Raw genomic sequence first — 19173 nt, 5'->3', positions numbered from 1 at the left:
CTTTGAATGACACCAGAAACAGCCAATTGTTGAAGTCAATCATTTTGTCCTTATACTTTGGTATCATCCTGGGTGAAGGCAGGATGCTACTCAGGGCTAGGGTCATACCTACCTGGGCCACATGATCTGAGAGCTCTTCCATTTCTCTTTTCATGTAGTCCAGGGAGGTACGTCCAAGTCATTCACTCCAACATGGATAATGACAGAGTCATATTTGTACTTGTTGTGGAGTGCCTTGAGTGCATGTGTGATGTGGTGGATCCTGGCACCTTACAAGCAGCTGACTGTAATTTTCTCCTTGTTCAGCCTGGTGAGTGGGATATCAGTGTGCCCGACTATAGAGTCACCTATGACTAATGTGTTGGGCATGTTGTCTTGCCTTAGGGGCTGTTATTGGGTGGCACACTGGTGTTGTGAGCTATGTGATATTTTGGTTGTGATTGGTGTTTGCTTGCGTTTCAGCTTCGGAGGTCCTTGTTGCTTGAGCAGGTTAATGTTAAGAGCCTCCGCATAAGTGGGTTTAGGCAAAGGCCATTAAAACCTTAGAAGGTACAAAAAATTAATATGACACAACAGTCAATCCACTAAGGCAGAGTCTTCTTAACTTACAAAAGCAATAAAAATAATTATCACAAAACCTACCTCTGTAAGTCGGATAAGAGATTCTAACTGCCTTGTTGTGATTGGAGTACTGTCTGCACCTTGATTCTGTTTCCTTAGTTCTAAATAGAACTCCTGCAGCACAGATGCTGCCTCAGGGGATAGCTTTGGATGAACATACTGGCGAGAATAGCCTACATATTTTCTCAATAACTGGTGAGGTATAACATCAATGTGCTCTCCACGAACAGCCTAACACAAAAGAAGAAAAAAACTTCAGCTATTTCTCAACAGAGTGCCAATAATCTTACCAGAGACTATAACAATGCACTTAGATCTGTACAGACACATCATTATAAAGACAAAAAACAAATTACACTTACTTTTATGAGGCATTCACAATAACAGCACAAGCATGACATTTTGCTGTTTTTGTAAGACGGATGAGTTCCCATTTACTGTGATAAACTAGCTAGCTCTTTTGCCAAGATACTTTTAGGATCAATAGTTAAGTTTTTGATGCAGGGAGCAGGTAGTGGCTGTCATAGACATGCAGACAGAATCCCCCACATCACTGCAATTACAAAAACTTTAAAAGCCATGCTTAGCATGGCCTCAAGTCTTTTGTTTCATCAAGGCATCATAAGGAAAACAATAGTTTTTTTCATAATAATATGTACAAGGTCAATATGTATCACATACCCCACAGTAAATTGAGAAATTGCACCACTATGAAGTGGTGACTCACATTAGCCTTCATTACAGTATCTACATGGATTCCAACAAGGGGTCTAATAAAAATACAAACTACATTAGACAAAGGACCATCTCACTGTGCTCTTCTGTAATGAGAAACTACTTCCAGGCAAGAGGCTAATCTATCATAGTGACATGATAGCCGACAGGATAAGGTATGACTGTAAAACTTACTTATGCAGCAGGAAACATCTTGGCAGGACCCTTTAATACTACCATCAGAAGGCAAAGGTGGAGAGTCAGGTAAGAATGTATACCAGCAGTACCACAGCTTAGGCAGAGGTGGGCACAATACATTATAGCATTAGCAAAGAAGTGGCACCTGGTTCACAACTATGGCACAGATAACACAGAACAAAATTATGCATGTATTACCACATCCCAGCTATGTAGGGCATGCATGGATATAGACACAATGTGCATCAGAAATCTTCATACCCACACATTAGGGAGACAGCACAGTCAGCATCACTTTCACAGGTGGGAGTAAACAGATGAATGCAATACCATGAGATGGGGTAGAGTTATGGAAAGTAAATATAGCAGCCACATATTCTGGAAGGGTGTGAGCAGGGAACACATTCTTGAGTGGTGGAGTCAAGCTGTCAAGACTTGATCATTGGCATTACTCACTGTGTTGACCTGCAATTTTGGAATTTGAAGTCTGTAGCAGGGAAGAGGCAAAGCTATGGGATCATGAGAATTCATTATGAAGGGGAGTGCTGTGCGCTGATCCTGTTAAGCATTGTTGTCCATGAATTGGTCATTGGCCATAAGTAGGGAGTGGTATGCTGTGTGTCCAGAGGCAAACAGAAAGGGGTAGAACTACAAGAACATGTGCATGTAGCCTGAAGTGTTCTAGGTGGCAAGTCAGAGGAGTGCCATTTGCTGTGATCTGTATGACACCTACAACTGGATGTGACAGGCTATATCCTTACATGATACAATGACATATCTCTTTCCAATAATGGTCTGTGAAGTCTGATTTGGAACAGTCTGTGCCTGACCTCCCCGCATACTTATACTCCCATGGGCAAGGAAGGCATGGAATATGAAGGCAGACTGGAGGACACTACTGAAGGCAATGTCTGTCACCAGGGACCTCAGCAACATTGTCAAATCCCTGTTACTAAACACCATATCACAGTACACCTGATGCGTGTCATCTTGGAATCAGTGGAGCACACAGCAGAAAACTGTGCCATGATTGCGCATCCATTTGTTAATGGCACACATTTCAGTCCCATCAGGAATGGTCACGAAGTCATGGTGGCTTCTTATGCTCCCACCCAGGTCTATCCTCTGTGATGGGTATGCACACCTCACAGACAGAGTGCATTTCAGATGCGGTGTACACTGGGGACACAGGTGAAGCCTGTAAGGGTCTCATGGGCAGAAACTTGCATCAGGGAAGGAGTAGAACTATGGAATATGTACATACAACATGAAATGTTCCAGGTGTGCACTCAGCCCTTTACATGGGTCATGGGAATGCAAGATGTGGGTAACCCTCTCCCCCATAGTACTGCAGGCACTACAGCTGTATCATATGGCCATACCACTTGCATGTTGCCATCACTGTCAGCCACAGATGCCCTGGTGACATCACCCCTATGTTATGCTGTTGTGAGAGACCCTCCACCAGAATTTATAAAAGCAGGAACACACAACACTAACTGCTCACACACATATGACCCTACAACTCCGTTTGGTATACAGAGTACTACACATTAAAAGGCAGCTATAGCCAACTTTGACATACATATCTACTCATGCAGGCTGTTGCAGCCGGCTGTGGATTAGAGGTACTTTTAAAAGACAGATATGCAGGTGAGCCTTGCTCAGTCATTCTCTTCACACATACAGTGTACTATACTGTACTGACCTAACCACGTGTATCCACAACTAATACATGGATGGCTGCAGCCAGCCCAGCTCCCACATCAAACATGTCTGCTAGTATGAGGGGCTGCACTCACTGGCAGGGAAGTAAGATCAAAAAATCCTCAGCCTAAGTGCTGTTGTTGTGTTCAGCATCCACCTCCTGTGGTGGACCTGTCTGTTTGCAATGTCCTATGCCTTTTCCTTTGCATGGAGTATCATATCAATAACCCTTCACTGAATCTGTTGCAGAGATCAAGTATGGATGTCCACAGCATTCACATCCTGTACCAGTCTCTGACAAATCTGGCCCTGATAGTGCTTGTCTGCAGCAGCTTTGCCCAAGAGACACATGCCATACTCATGAAGGGTCTGTGAATGCACTTTACTCTGCTGGTCAGTGAACTTTTCCAACCATTGCCTCCCTCAGGTGGTCATGCCTGTATGTGTACAAGTGAAGTCAAAATCTGTCAGTCAGTGCGTGTGTGCATGAGTGTGGCATGCCGTATAGTAATGTTGTGGGATGCCCATACTTGTGGCTACAGCCCCCCCCCCCCCTTCATGCACACGTTTATCAGCTGCTATTGGTAATGTGCACAGGCATTCTTCCACAGTGCCTATTGCAGCCATGACCCAACATGTGCCCCTGGAACCTCAATCCCACTGTGACATGTCCTTCATAACATTTCTGTTTTGTACAGCTTCCCTTCAAAAACTCAGGCAAACTATGCAGTGCCATATCAGTGTCTTAGGTTCCCAGTTACAAGTACATCACACTATCTGCCTTACTGTGAATGACATCTACATAGGGTTTATTTTACTTGCTAAGGGACTTCTCCAGGGAGGACTCAGTCCTAAACTCTGTAAATCCTTCCTTGACTTTGTAAAGCTGCAAGTCTACATTATCTGTATTGATTCCTCTACTCCTTACCTGAATGGTATTCAGCAGATTTATAGAAAATGGCACCAGTGTTGAAATGGGTCATTAGTGGGGTAATTCTATTAGTAAAGGTACTTACAGCAGTTGTTTCTGAATCACTACCACAGTGCACTGTATTATTTAAACACGCTGGTAGCAACCGGGTGTATCACTGTGAACATTGAGCATGAGACCAGTAAACTCATGCATACAGCATGTATACTCCCATAGTGTTGCTGTGTAGTGTTCAAGCCATTCATATATCTGCTGTGCAGAACTAGGAAGGTACAGTTAGTGCAACAATGCAGTGCTACATTAGATGGCACATGTAATGCAACACTGCACTGTGCTACATTACATGGCACATGATCTAAAAATGTGTGTCTGCGTCTATGGGGCTACTGTTTTACTCTTTTAACAGTCTTGACTGAGTGGACATGGATATTTCAGGCACTATGGAATGCATGGTGTGCCACAGAAAGCAAGATTTTCTTGTTCGTCTTATAAAAGGAGCTTCAAAAGAGCTTGCTAGGGCATTATGCATCCAGAAAGTGGATTCCTGACATGAACTTGTAAGGATTATGAATGATGCCACTAGCATCACCTGTTCTGATGAACACAGCAAGGATTGCTATAGTGACCTAAGGCAGCGTCACCTTTACCTGTTTCAACAGTAGGAAGCAGAGGTTGGGGGAAAAAAGTTAGAAATACGCTGCAAACTTTTTCCTCATAGTAATGTGGATGCATTGACTCAACTGCACTAGCCTGCTTTCCTTGTGATGCACATCATGTCAGTCACTCACGCTCCTGTAGTGATGTTCCAGTTGCCATGCAGCCTAGCACTGCTTTGCCTGCTAGAACTACGACTCTCTCTCTTTCTACTTGTGTAGTCCCTCTGTTTGCCTGTTCAATAGCTAATACATGTCTGATTAGATAAGCTGGTCTTCTTTCAGCAACCCTCTTGAACATTAACACTATACACCTCTAAGTATCCCACATCCACAATATGCAAGAAAATTATTGGAAACATACAGGAGGATCAGACGGAAATCTGGGTAGGTTAGCTAAAAAGTAATAAAGAAAGTATGGTTAAACTAGATACTATAGCACTTTCAAAGGCAGTGTCTGTTCAAACATTCAAAGCACTGAACTGAAAAGAGAATAATTTGAAGTAATCATCATCTTCTTTCGGCTGTTCCCGTTAGGAGTCGCCACAGCGGACCACCTGTTTCCATTTATTCCTGTCCTCTGCATCTTGCTCTGTCACACCAACTTCCTGCATGTCCTCTCTCACCACATCCATAAACCTCATCTTAGGCCTTCCTCTTTTCCTGTTACCTGGTAGCTTCATCCTTAGCATCTTTTTCCCAATATACTCAGCATCCCTCCTCAGCACATGTCCAAACCAATGTACTCTTGCCTCTCTGGCTTTGTCTCCAAACCTTCCAACCTGGGCTGATCCTCTATACTTATTCCTAATTCTGTCCACCCTCGTCACACCCAGTGCAAATCTTAACATCTTTAACTCTGCCACATCCAGCTCAAACTCCTGCCTTTTTGTCAGTGCCACTGTCTCCAACCCATATAACATAGCTGGTCTCACTACCCTCTTGTAGACCTTCCCTTTCACTCTTACAGGTACTTGTCTGTCACAAATCACTCCTGACACTCTTCTCCACCCACTCCATCCTGCCTGTACTCTCTTCTTCACCTCTCTTCCACACTCACCGTTACTCTGAACTACTGACCCCAAGTATTTAAACTCATCCACCTTCGCCAGCTCTACTCCTTGCATCCTCACCATTCCTCTATCCTCTCTCTCATTCACACACATATATTCTGTCTTAGTCCTGCTGATCTTCATTCCTCTTCTCTCTAGAGCATATCTCCATCTCTCCAGGGTCTCCTCCACCTGTTCCCTACTCTCACTACAGATCACAATGTCATCTGCAAACATCATAGTCCACGGGAACTCCTGTTTGATCTCGTCTGTCAACCTGTCCATCACCATTGCAAATAAGAAAGGGCTCAGAGCAGATCCTTGATGTAACCCCACCTCCACCTTAAACACATCCGTCACTCCCACAGCAGACCTCACCGTTGTCACTCTACCCTCGTACATATCCTGTACCACTCTTACATACTTCTCTGACACTCCTGACTTCCTCATACAATACTACAACTCCTCTCTAGGCACCCTGTCATATGCTTTCTCTAAGTCTACAAAAACACAATGCAACTCCTTCTGACATTCTCTGTACTTCTCCATCAACACTCTCAGAGCAAACATCACATCTGTAGTGCTCTTTCCCGGCATGGAACCATACTGCTGATCACTAATCATCACGTCCCTTCTTAACCTAGCTTCCACTACTCTTTCCCATAACTTCATGCTGTGACTGATCAATTTAATCCCTCTGTAGTTACTACAGCTCTGAACATCACCCTTATTCTTAAAAATCGGTACCAAAACACTTTTTCTCCATTTCTCAGGCATCCTCTCACTTTCCAAGATTTCATTAAACAATCTGGTTAAAAACTCCACTGCCATTTCACCTAAACACCTCCATGCTTCCACAGGTATGTCCATCTGGGCCAACAGCCTTTCCATTCTTCATCCTCTTCATAGCTATCCTTACTTCCTCCTTGCTAATCGATTGTACTTCATGATTCACTATCCCTACATCAGCCTACCTTCTCTCCCTCTCATTATCTTCATTCATCAACCCCTCAAAGTACTCTTTCCATCTCCTCAACACACTCTCCTCGCTTGTATGTTTCCCTCATTATCCTTTATCACCCTTACCTGCTGCACATCTTTCCTAGCTCAGTCCCTCTGTCTAACCAATCGGTACAGGTCCTTTTCTCCCTCCTTAGTGTCCAACCTTTCATACAACTCTTCATATGCCTTATCATTAGCCTTCGCCACCTCTCTCTTTGCCATGCACCTCATCTCCTTATACTCCTGTCTACTTTCTTCATCTTTCTGACAATCCCACTTCTTCTTTGCCAACCTCTTTCTCTGTATACTCTCCTGTACTTCCTCATTCCACCACCATGTCTCCTTGTCGTCCTTCCTCTGTCCAGATGTCATACCAAGCACCTTTCTAGCCGTCACTCTTACTAGCTCTGCTGTAGTTACCCAGCTATTTGGTAACTCTTCACTGCCACACAGTGCCTGTCTTAAGTCATCCCTGAACTTCACCTCACAATTACACTTTTTCAATTTCCACCATTTGATCCTTGGTACTGCCCTCAAACTCCTCTTCCTCTTCTTGATCACCAACGTCATCCTACAAACCACCATCCTATGCTGCCTAACTACACTTTCCCCGGTCACCACTTTACAGTCTCCAATCTCCTTCAAACTGGCCCTCCTACATAAGATATAATCCACCTGTGTGCATCTTCCTCCACTCTTGTATGTCACCCTATGCTCCTCCCTCTTGTTAAAATACGTATTCACCACAGCCATGTCCATCCTTTTCGCAATATCCACTACCATTTGACCTTCTGCATTCCTTTATTTAACACCATACCTACTCATCACTTCCTCATCCCCTCTGTTCCCTTCACCAACATGCCCATTGAAATCTGCTCCAATCACCACTCTCTCACCCTTGGGTACAGTTATCACCACTTCATCCAATTCACTCCAAAATTTTTCTTTCTCATCCATTGCGCACCCAACTTGTGGAGCATATGCACTAACAACATTCATCATTACACCATCAATTTCCAGCTTCATAAACATCACTCTATCCAACACTCTTTTCACCTCCAAAACACTCTTAGAATACTGTTCCTTCAGAATAACTCCTACGCCATTTCTCCTGCCATCCACACCATGGTAAAACAATTTAAACCCACCTCCGATACACCTCGCCTTACTCCTCTTCCATCTGGTCTCTTGCACACAATATACCAACCTTCCTTCTGTCCATCATATCAGCTAGCTCTCTCCCTATACCAGTCATACTGCCAGCATTCAAAGTTCCGACCCTCACTACCACACTCCTAGCCTTTCTCCTCTCTTCCTGCCTTCAGCCATGCCTTCCGCCTATTCTCCTCCTTTGGCCAACAGTAGCCCAATTTCCACCAGCACCTTGTTGGCTAACAGTACTGGTGGCAGTCATTGTTAACCCGGGCCTCGACCGATCCGGTATGGAAATATTAACTGGTGTCCACATGAAACTATTTGGCTAAGTTTTACGCCGGATGCCCTTCCTGACGCAACCCTCCCCATTTTTCATGGCTTGGGACCGGCACAAAGAAATGCACTGGCTTGTGCATCCCCAGTGGCAATATGTGTGTAAAATGCCTACTTATTCAGATTATCATGTAAACCTATTAGGTCTGAAGTAGTTACAACTGAAAACATAAAGAAGAAATATTTTTAAGATGCAGTTTCTGATAATGGAAATGCAAACTCCAACTATATTGGGTCAGCTGACTTGCTAGAAGTTTGGTATGGTGAAAAATATTATAATGTGAATGAATGTGCAGAGTGATGATCTGTATCATGAATACGAAGATTTATTTACTGGTTTGAGTTATATGCCAGAATTTCATCATATTCATATACATCTTGTACTGTTACCAGTACTGTGTGCCCCAAGGACAGTTCTACTAGCTAGGACCTTGCACATGGGACAAAGAAATAAACTGAGCCTAATGAATGGATAAACACTGTGTTCACTGTTGTGAATCTGAACAAAAGTCATAGAAGAACCATTCCACAAGATCTTTACAAAGACAGACAGAGAATATTTTCAACATCCTACAATGAAAGAAATGAATACAGCTATGCCAGGAGTGAAATATACTTTGGTGTTTGGTTGTATAAAATCACACCCTAACAGATATTTCTCTTCACTGTTGCAGTATTCCTTACATTAGGGATCCCCTGCCAAGGGTAGCCCAATGTCTGTCCAGTATACCAAAGCCTTAGGTTGCAATACGGATGTTGTATGTCACACATATCCTCCTTGCACACAGAGTAGGGTATACAGGTGATGTACAGACATACAAGCCTCAGAAATGAAAAGCCCCAGGAGGAACAACAGTCTAAGGAGAAAGGAGTAACGTGCATCCAGAAGGTGAAAGAAACAGGGGTAGGAGTTACGGAGGCAGTGAATACTGCAAGAGTGAAGAGAAGGACATCTACTGTTACGGTAAGATTTTACCACTACAAACTAATAACCAACGAAAATAAGACAAACCCTCCCTCTGTAACAAGAAGTAAATTAGAGAAGTTCCACTGAAGTCCACTTTATTGCCTAACAAAATACAGATTGAGCACTTTCATAAGATTGTATCACAACTTCATCAGAAGCCATGTAACAAATGAAAAACGATCAGCTTAAATACTTAAATAACTGACCAATTAATCACCTGACCTAATTAACCCCTAAAACCTTGGTTAAAAGTTATTCATTTAAATATAAAACTTTATCTAATTATCAACAATAAAAAATAGATGAATTATACATAATTAGTCACCTAAAATTTATATTTATACACACTTTAGAATGTGGATAAAAAATGAACTCTCCCAAGAACAAGTGGTGTAAAAACACAAACAATGAAGATAAAATAAAAGTAGATACACCACGCCATGGCAAAGAATAATAAAATCCAAAACAATTTATTGCAATGTGGGTAAGCGCTTTCACACGGAAATACATGCTTCATCAGACCTCAAAAACAAACTAAAACACCAAACATATATACTCTCCATATCATCAATCAAATCAATTAAAACATCAGTTTAAAAAGAACCTATAAAGATTCTACATCAATTAAACAGAAACTTCCTGCTGGCCATATATAGGTATTGTGCTTCCAAATGCAGTATACCTTAAATCACTTAAAGAGAGCATGTCCCTTCAAAATGGGTTTTATGGAAGTCCTACCATTGATGCCTGGATATTTTTCAGTCTGTAGACGGATTATCCAATGGAGCTCACATTCTTCCATTTAGTTCCTAAAATCCCCACCTCATATACTGGGTCTAACTATTTCAACAACCCTAAACCCAAATACATGATCAAAACCTACTTCTAAACAATGCTTAGTGAGCGCATTTCGTGAATCATGTCTGTTTATCAAATATAAATGTTCCCTAATGTGCTCAGATAGGGACCTATTGGTCTTGCCTATATAAAAACAGCTACGTACTCTGCAGCTAGCCAAATAAACCAAGTCCCTACTCTTACAATTAGCACATGCCCCAAACTCATAAACCTTCTTGGTTACAGGGTGCACAAAGTTGTGTGAAACATCTATATTATTACAAAAAATACAGTTCACACATCTCATTGTTCCTATCTGCATATCATTATCAACCTCAGGTGTGTTGCATCAGAACTTCATCAGAATCCATGTAACAAATGAAAAAAGATCAGCTTAAATAATTGACCAATTAATCACCTGACCCAATTAACCCCTAAAACCTTGGTTAAAAGTTATTCATTTAAATACAAAACTTTATCTAATTATTAACAATAAAAAATAGATGAATTATACATAATTAGTCACCTAAAATTTATATTTATACACACTTTAGGAAGTGAAAATAAGAATAAAAAAGAAACTAATAATAAAGATTAATAATATTAAAACATTACATTTAAACACAATAGGACTTTAGTCTCAACACACTAGCTATTGAAACTGACTCATTTAGGCCAGGGGAAACAGTGGCGTTCAACCTTAGTTGCCAGAGAAACTCTTTATATTCAATAAGGTCTCCTCAAGGACCCCCCAGCCTTGCTTATACACTGTGTCTAAACCAACGAATAAAAAAACATGATCACGGAAATTCATCAAATGACAATAAATAGAATTTATTTTTTATGTCATTTAAATTGTTCGTATGTCCTCTCTAAATTGATGGAGAGTTTTACCAACATAGAAACTTGGGCATTTTTGACACAAGGCCAAATATACAATGTCCACTGTCTTACAATTGAAGTGAAAAAAGCTTTTGATGTTAACGTCGTTAACTTTTACCTCATTGGTTTCAAGTAACCAAGCACACTGACTGCAACCTCCACATTTAAAACACTTTTGATGACTAAATAAGTCAGTAGTTTTATTATCTGCTTCTAACATACTTCTTAAGCACCTAGCCTGTCTAGTAACAAACCTAGGTCTCTCCCCCAAGGTTTCTTTCATCCCTTCACACCCTGAAAGAAAGACCAGTTAATAATAATCTGTTTAACTACAGGGTAGTCTTCAGTATAGGAGTATAGGTAGTAATAAAGGAACAAATAAGGGTATCACTATTATTGTTAGTTTGTTTAGATTTATTGAACTCTATTTCATACATAACATGTTTAATTATCCCCCTGTGCCTTTTAAATTAAATTTCTCCTTGACTTTTGTCAATAACATCCCAGGGTAATTTTTTGCCAAAAACATGTTAGTTAACTTGACACATTCTTGTTCAAAAATGTCATCATCTGTAATCATACGAGCCAGCCTTATAAATCGTCCCTTTATAATGCCTTTTTTCTGGTGAGCTGGGTGGCAAGTGTCGTATTGTAGAAGGCTATTAGAGTAGGTACTTTTCCCATATCTATATATATATATATATATATATATATATATATATATATATATATATATATATATATCTATATCTATATATATATATATATATATTACTTTTTATAACCTTTTTTGTCTCATCTTTCATATCCAACACATCCAAATAACTAGCTTCTTTCTTACTGTAAGTATATGTAAACTTTAAAAAGGTAGTTGTTCAATGTAAACAATCTACAACTTTTTTTGTTTCAATCTCACTTGAGTCCCATGCTATAAAAATATCATCCAAATACCTGACATAGAAATGCCAGCCAGGTATGTCACTTCTATTGAACAGAAAATGTTTCTTCCATTGCAGGAGTACTATATTTGCAAAGACGGGGGCACAACTTGCCCCCATTGCTACACCCTTTTTCTGGTGGAAAAAATGTCTGTCAATAAACACAAATTGTTTTTTAAAACCATCTCTAATAGTATGTTCATAACACTGATTTAATTGTTACTAAAGGCCTTTTATTATAGGTTCATAGGTAGGTACTAGGCTATTTGCCCGAGGGCATTTTTAAGCCTAGCCAGAGTGTGTCGGCTTTCGCAGCCCCATCGATCAATTAACTGAGCCTCTGTCAAGCAGAGCCAATGAAGTGATCCCAGGGGTGTATTTTCTGTTACCCATCCACTTGACAAGGCTTCTCTTGAAGAGTGTTAGTGAAGGGCTCTGCCTAATGTAGTTAGGAATTTTGTTCCAAAGCATGGGGAGTCTGTGTCGGGAATCTATCCCTCCAGCATGTTCTATTTATTGTTGTGGTGAGGTTTAGCTCACTAGACTGCGTGGCTCGCAGTGACTTGGATTTCTTTAGGTGGAGCATGTCCATCAATTCTGTTTTGCTTTGTAAGTCAGGCAGAGATCACCTCTGAGTAAGCGATATGCCACTGAGTACAGCTGGAGTTTTTTCAGTCGGGCTGCATAGGACATATGTTTGAGGCCAGTAATCCTCTTGGTGAGGTGCTTTTGTGGTCTTTCCAAATGGGGCATTGTATTCTATGATGGGTCTGATGAGTGACGAGTAGAGGGGCACTATAACCTCTTTATTTCTAGATGCAAACCCCTTAGTAATTAGATGGGCCACATAGAAGGATTTCCTAACTACTATGGCAATATGATTGTCAAAGGAGAGATTGCTATCTACGTGGGTCCCCAGATCTCTTATTACCTCTTCTGTATTAAGGGGGCTGCCGTCTATGGGGCAATTCGTGGGTGTTTTGTTTTTCCCAAATGGGATGACTATGCATTTTTTGGCATTTAGACTGAGGCCATAACTTTGACACCAGGTGTCTGTCTCATTAAGGCCTTTTTGAAGGATGTCCGTGTCAGCCGGAGAGTCAGTTATGGCTCCCAGTTTGCAGTCATCGGCGAACTTGGTTAGCCATAGTCCTCCTGTGTTTGCCTGTACTTCTGAGAAATATATGCCGAACAGTAGGGGTCCCAGAACCGAGCCTTGCAGGACACCACTTGTGACTGGTTTAGAGTCGGACCTGAAGCCCGCTATTCTTACTGTGTGAGTTCTGTCTGTAAGCCAGTTGGCAACCCATCTTGTGACGTAGGGGTTATGCTCAGGCTGGTGAGTTTTTCTATAATACCCAAGTGAGGAATGGTGTCGAATGCCTTGGCGAGATCAAGGTAGGCTGTGTGAACCACCTTTCCCTCGTCTATGGCCTTGGTGACTGTCTCGAAGAAGTCAACCAGGTTTAGTAGGCATGATCTGCTCCTAACAAAGCCAAACTGGGTCAGGTCAAGTGTTTGGAGGTTCCCAATGTCTTTGTTAATGAGTTCCATGATGATGCGCTCCATAACCTTGCAGACCAGGCTAGTCTGGCTTATGGGGCGATAGTTACCAGGGTCAGTTGTGGCCCCTCCTTTGTGGAGTGGAATAACCGTTGCTGTGTGCCATTCTATGGGCACGTAGCATGTGGAGAGGCTGAGGTTGAACAGCATGTTTAGGTGGGGGGTTAAGTTTGTTCTGTAGTTCGTGCAAGACGCAGCCTGGGACACCATCTGGCCCTATTGATGCTGTGTTTTTGGCTTTTGAAAGGGCTGTTTTCACCTGTGCTTCTGTGATTTCCGGGACACTACACTTTTCTGGTATTGTTGTGGGCCCTTTTAAAGGTGAGAGGGAGGTGAATTTTGCACTGAATCTATCTGCCAGGATGTTGGCAATATCAGTAGGTTCAGTATATTTTGTGCTATTTTGCACTAGCTCAGAGCATATCTGCGAGTTACCACTTAGATTCTTGACACAGCTAAAGCTTTGTGATTATCTTTCGAATCCCTGGCTATTTTTCTTTCGAAGTTAGCCTTGGATGATTTTATGAGGGACCTTAGTTTCTTACTGATACTGATCAGAGATGTCTTTCCTTCTTGGGATTTGCTTTTTTTCTGAACTAGTTTCCTTCTTCTGTTGTATAACCTCTTTATGGCAGGGGTCCACCAGACTGGTTTCCTTCTCTTAGGGGAGTGAGTCTTGGTCTTGCTAGGAATGGCACAATCCATGCATCCTTGTAGGTGCTCATAGAGTGCAATTGTAAAGGATTCTGCATCTTGGGCAGTGTTATCCTTTAGCGTGGGGGCTGTGAAACTTACCACTTCTGCCTTAAGTAAGGTAAAGTTTGCTTTAGAAAAGTTTTTCAATTTGGTTTCCTTGGTTGGGGGTGATGGTGGGGTGTGGACATCCAGGGTGATTAGTTTATGGTCTGATCTAACCAGTGACGGGTTGACCTCCTGTACGGAACACCTGTCACCCATGTTGGTGATGACCAGGTCCAATATGTTGTGGCCTGTGGTAGGGGAGTTTACCAGCTGATCCAGGGCATTTCAGTTGTTAAATTCCAGGAAGCACTGAGCCTGGGAGTTTGTACTCCAGTAGTTTTCCCAGTTAATGGTAGGGTAATTGAAATTACCCAATATCAGGGTGTTCGGTAGGACCTTCATGCTTTCCAGTGTCTCCAGAAAGGCAGAGTGATGGTTCTGGGTCATGGAGGGTGATCTGTAGCAGGGCACAATTTGCACTGCATATTTGCCCGATGTTAGTTGCACATGGGTGATCTCAGAGGTATCATGCTGCGCCACTAACCTGGAGGTGTGAGTATCCATGATGAATATGGATACACCCCCTCCTTTTGTGTTTCGGTCTGTGTTCTGTGGCTGAAATGTGTGGTATGAGTTGTAGCCCAGTAGTGCTGGAGTGCTCTCTGGAGCCTTGAACTAGGTTTCAGTTACTGCACAGATGTCGACGTTCTCCATACTTAGGAGTGCTTCGAGCGCATGCATTTGAGATTTAAACTCCTGGCGTTGAGTAGCATAACCCTCATTTTTTTTTACTTGTGCTGTTTACAGTGGTGGTTTGAATTTTGAGCCTTACCTAAAAAAGGCACTATGGGGGCAGCATGAGCCTTGGCCAGTATTTGAAAGCCAAGGGGTGACAGGTGCAAGCCGTCTCTGGCGAAGCAACGCGGCTTGTCGAGCATGTCATCCCAGGCTGAAAGACACTGGATCCCCTTTGAATGACACCAGAAGCTTAGCCAATTGTTGAAATTGATCATTTTTTCTTTATACTGAGGTATCATTCTTGGTGAGGGCAGGATGCTACTCAGGGTCAGGGTCATACCCGCCTGGGCTACATGATCAGAGAGCTGTTCCATGTCTCTTTTCATGTAGTCCATGGAGATACATTTCAGGTCATTCACACCAACATGAATAATGACAGAGTCATATTTGTACTTGTTCTGGAGTGACCTGAGTGCTTGTATTATGTGGCGGATTCTGGCTCCCAATAGGCAGCTAACAGTAACCTTCTCCTTGTCCAGCCTAGTGAGTGGGATGTCAGTGTGCCTGACTATTGAGTCGCCTATTACTAGTGTGCTAAGTATGTTATTTTGCCTTAAGGGCTGTGATTGTGCGGCACATTGATTTTGTGTTTTATGTGTTGTCTGGTTTGTGATGGGAGGTGCAGGCTTTGTGGGTGTCTACCTTGGAGCTCTCTGGTGCTTTTGCAGGTTTTTATTTAGAGCCTCAGAGTATGATTTTGTGTATTTATGTGTATTTTTTTTGCCAGTGATGGTTTAGTAGGTCTATGTGAGGCTGGAGGTGTGGTGCAAGTGGTAACCTTCTCCTCATGACTGTCCGTTCCAGTCTTGGGTGGAGAGACCTTAGCCTCCAGTTTGGCTCTATAATTGCATCTCTCGTATATGTTTTAAACTACTAACTTCTGGGCTGGAACCACTCCTCCAGGGACAGATAGCTGCTCAACTTCCCCTCTCTCACAGGTGAACAGAGAAACTTCCCTCTATCCAAGTAAGGTATGGGCAACTCAGAAGCTTGTAACACAGCCCTGAATTCAGCACTAGCCTGAAAATTGGGCTATACTAGCTTAGAAAGGCGGGAAACAAGAATTTTTTTTTTTTTTTAAAGATAAGGCAAAAACAGTAAAAAGTACACTTAAAACAGCTTTAAATGACTAAAGCGATCAGAAAAGGCTATCACACGTTAGTGTGTAGCCTACAACAGTTAAACAATTTATTTAAACAAAAAACTTTTTAAAAGTGCAGGCAGTCAAATAAGTACAATATGTGAAAAAAACAAGCTTTTAAATCACAATAAGTGCTGGAAAAATCAGCGTTTGGGCGGAAAACAGTTAAGTACAGCAAGAAAATACAGAAAATTGATATTCAATCACTCCAAAGTCTCTCTTTTAAGCTAGTAGGCTTGTATCAGTTTAAGGCTTTTTAGTGCTTTTCAGTAGGTTAGTTACAGGAAAGATGGGAAACAAGCGCAGGTGTGGTCTTTTAAACCAGAAAGTTGAAAGAGATGGACAACTTCCCGAATGATCAATAAATTACAATTCCTGGGCCAAGAACCACTCCTCTTGTGGTAGACAGGCTACCTAGTACTTACCACTCCCACTGATAAGCTAGAAGGTTGCACTCCAACACAAAGGCTTGGGGGGCTCAGAAGCTTACAAACAGTCCTGGATACAGCAAATCTGTATCTGGACTAGACTAGTTATGGGAAAGGTGGGGATCAAGTGGAAACACAGGCTTTAAAACCAGAAAGTTGAGAGAGATGGAAAAAACTGCCCAAACGGCTAATAAACTACAATTTCTGGGCCAGAACCACTCCTCTTGTGGTAGATAGGCTATCTACTGCTTACCACTCCTACTGATAAGCTAGAAGGCTTCCCTCCAACACAGAAAGGCTTGCGGGGCTCAGAAGCTTATCAACAGTCCTGGATACAGCAACTCTGTATCTGGACTAGGCTAGTAACAGGAAAGGTGGGAAACAGCGCAAGTGCGGCTTTTAAACCATAAAGTTGAAAGAGATGAGGAAAAACTGCCCAAACGGCCAGTAGTTACAATTTCTGGGCCAGGAACCACTCCTCTTGTGGTAGATAGGCTACCTAATGCTTACCACTTCCACAGATAAGCTAGAAGGCTTCCCTCCAACACAGAAAGGCTTGGGGGGGTTCAGAAGCTTACAAAGAGTCCTGGATACAGCAAATCTGTACCTGGACTAGAATAGTTACAGGAAAGGTGGGGAACAAGTGCAAATGTAGGCTTTTAAGCCAGGAAGTTGAAAGAGATGGAAAACTGCCTAAACGGCCAATAAACTACAATTTATGGGCCAAAACCCACTCTTTCCATGGTAGATAGGCTACCTGATGCTTACCACTCCCGCTGATAAGCTAGAAGGCTTCTCTCCAACACAGAAAGGCTTGGGGGGGGGGGCTCAGAAGCTTACAAAGAGTCCTGGATACAGCAAATCTGTACATGGACTAGACTAGTAACAGGAAAGGCAGGAAACAAGCACAAACACAGGCTTTTGAATAAGAAGGTTGCAGGATGGAAGAGCTTCCCAAACGGCCAATAAACTATAATTTCTGGGCCAGAAACCTCTCCTCCTGTGGTAGATAGGCTACCTAATGCTTACCACTCTCACTGATAAGCTAGAAGGCTTCCGTCCAACACAGAAAGGCTTAGGGGGCACAGGAGCATACAAACAGTCCTGGATACAGCAAGTCTGTATCTGGACTAGATAAGTTACAGGAAAGGCAGGAAACAAGCTAGGATTTTTTTTTTTTTTTTTTTTTACAGAAAAGCAGCTAAAACAGCAGTAAATACAATTCAAGTGCAGTGCAGGCTAGCACACGTGTATCAATATTACGGCAAATACAGTTTAATTAAATGCAATTAAATTAACAAATGACTAAAAAACAAGTGCAGAAGGCATTAAATTAGAAGGCTACTAACAAGCAATAATAAGTGCAGAGTAAGTAACAACACGCAGAACAGCAACTAAGACAGTTACAGTAAGAGCAGCTGAATATATATATATATATATATATATATATATATATATATATATATATATTTTTTTTTGTTTGTTTTTTTGAGGAAGGGAACACAGCAGGATTAAGAGGCTACAGGGGTTGTCCTTCTCAGATGCTCTCTTTGTACACAGTAGGAGTGCCTGAAATCAGAATATGATCTCACTACACTCAATTGAGTGAGCAAATGAGACAGGTCCAGAAGGAGTATCCAAATACAAACTTACAAGAGGGGCAGGCAGTTTCAAAGCCACCAAGACTAACACCAACACAAGAACAGGGAGGGTGGGTGGGAAAAACACAGTGGAGATAACAACAGACAGAAATAATACAGCACCACTATAAATAACAGGCAAGTGTATAAATACAGCACAGTGCAATTTAAGTTGCAAAAAGTGTACTTATCAGTTTGAAATAGACTCCAATTCTGCAGCTCAAAGCAAACCTATCAGCTTTCCAGCAGTTTACAGAAATGCAGTCTGTACTGGAATTACAGCAAAATACACCTCAAATAATTACAGCCGTTCATCCTGAGGAATAACATTAAACAAATTGACGACGTCATTTGTGACAAAAGCTAATTCTTGACTGTAGCATACATTTCTCATTTTATATAGAAAATCCCATGAGTCCCTAATAATGTGAGTTTCTGCCTGAACAAGGGATTTGACCTTCTGGTCAAGAATTAGCTTTTGTCACAATTCACGTAGTCAAGTTGTTTAATGTTATTCCTCGGGATGAAGGGCTGGAGATGTTCCATGAATATTTAACGGAATCAAAGGCCTTTAGTAACAATTAAATCAGTGTTATGTACATACTATTAGAGATGGCTTTAAAAAAAATTTTGTGTTAATTGACAGACAGTTTTTCCACCAGAAAAAGGGTGTAGCGATGGGTGCAAGTTGTGCCCCCATCTTTGCAAATATAGTACTCCTGCAATGGGAGAAACATTTTCTATTCAATAGAAGTGACATACCTGGCTGGCATTTCTATGCCAGGTATTTGGATGATATTTTTATAGCATGGGACTCAAGTGAGATTAAAACTAAAAATTTTGTAGATTTTTTACATTCAACTACTTCTTTT

The 19173-nt window shown here is 41.7% G+C and overlaps 1 protein-coding gene across 1 annotated transcript in view; it reads right to left on the bottom strand.

The window, feature by feature from the left end:
- MCM8 (minichromosome maintenance 8 homologous recombination repair factor) overlaps positions 1-19173 on the bottom strand; it is a 929462-nt gene that overhangs the window by 264802 nt on the left and 645487 nt on the right. Inside the window, exon 16 of the mRNA XM_044056450.1 lies at positions 643-852. Coding sequence (XP_043912385.1) covers positions 643-852 — 210 coding nt within the window. The remainder of the gene's footprint in view (positions 1-642; positions 853-19173) is intronic.

Source organism: Protopterus annectens, chromosome 1.part2 (genome assembly GCF_019279795.1).
Source record: "Protopterus annectens isolate FY-2018-M chromosome 1.part2, PAN1.0, whole genome shotgun sequence".
In the NCBI taxonomy this organism is placed as follows: Eukaryota; Metazoa; Chordata; order Ceratodontiformes; family Protopteridae; genus Protopterus; species Protopterus annectens.
Note: the sequence above shows the minus strand (reverse complement) of the source record. Positions and strands in the feature narration are given on the sequence as shown.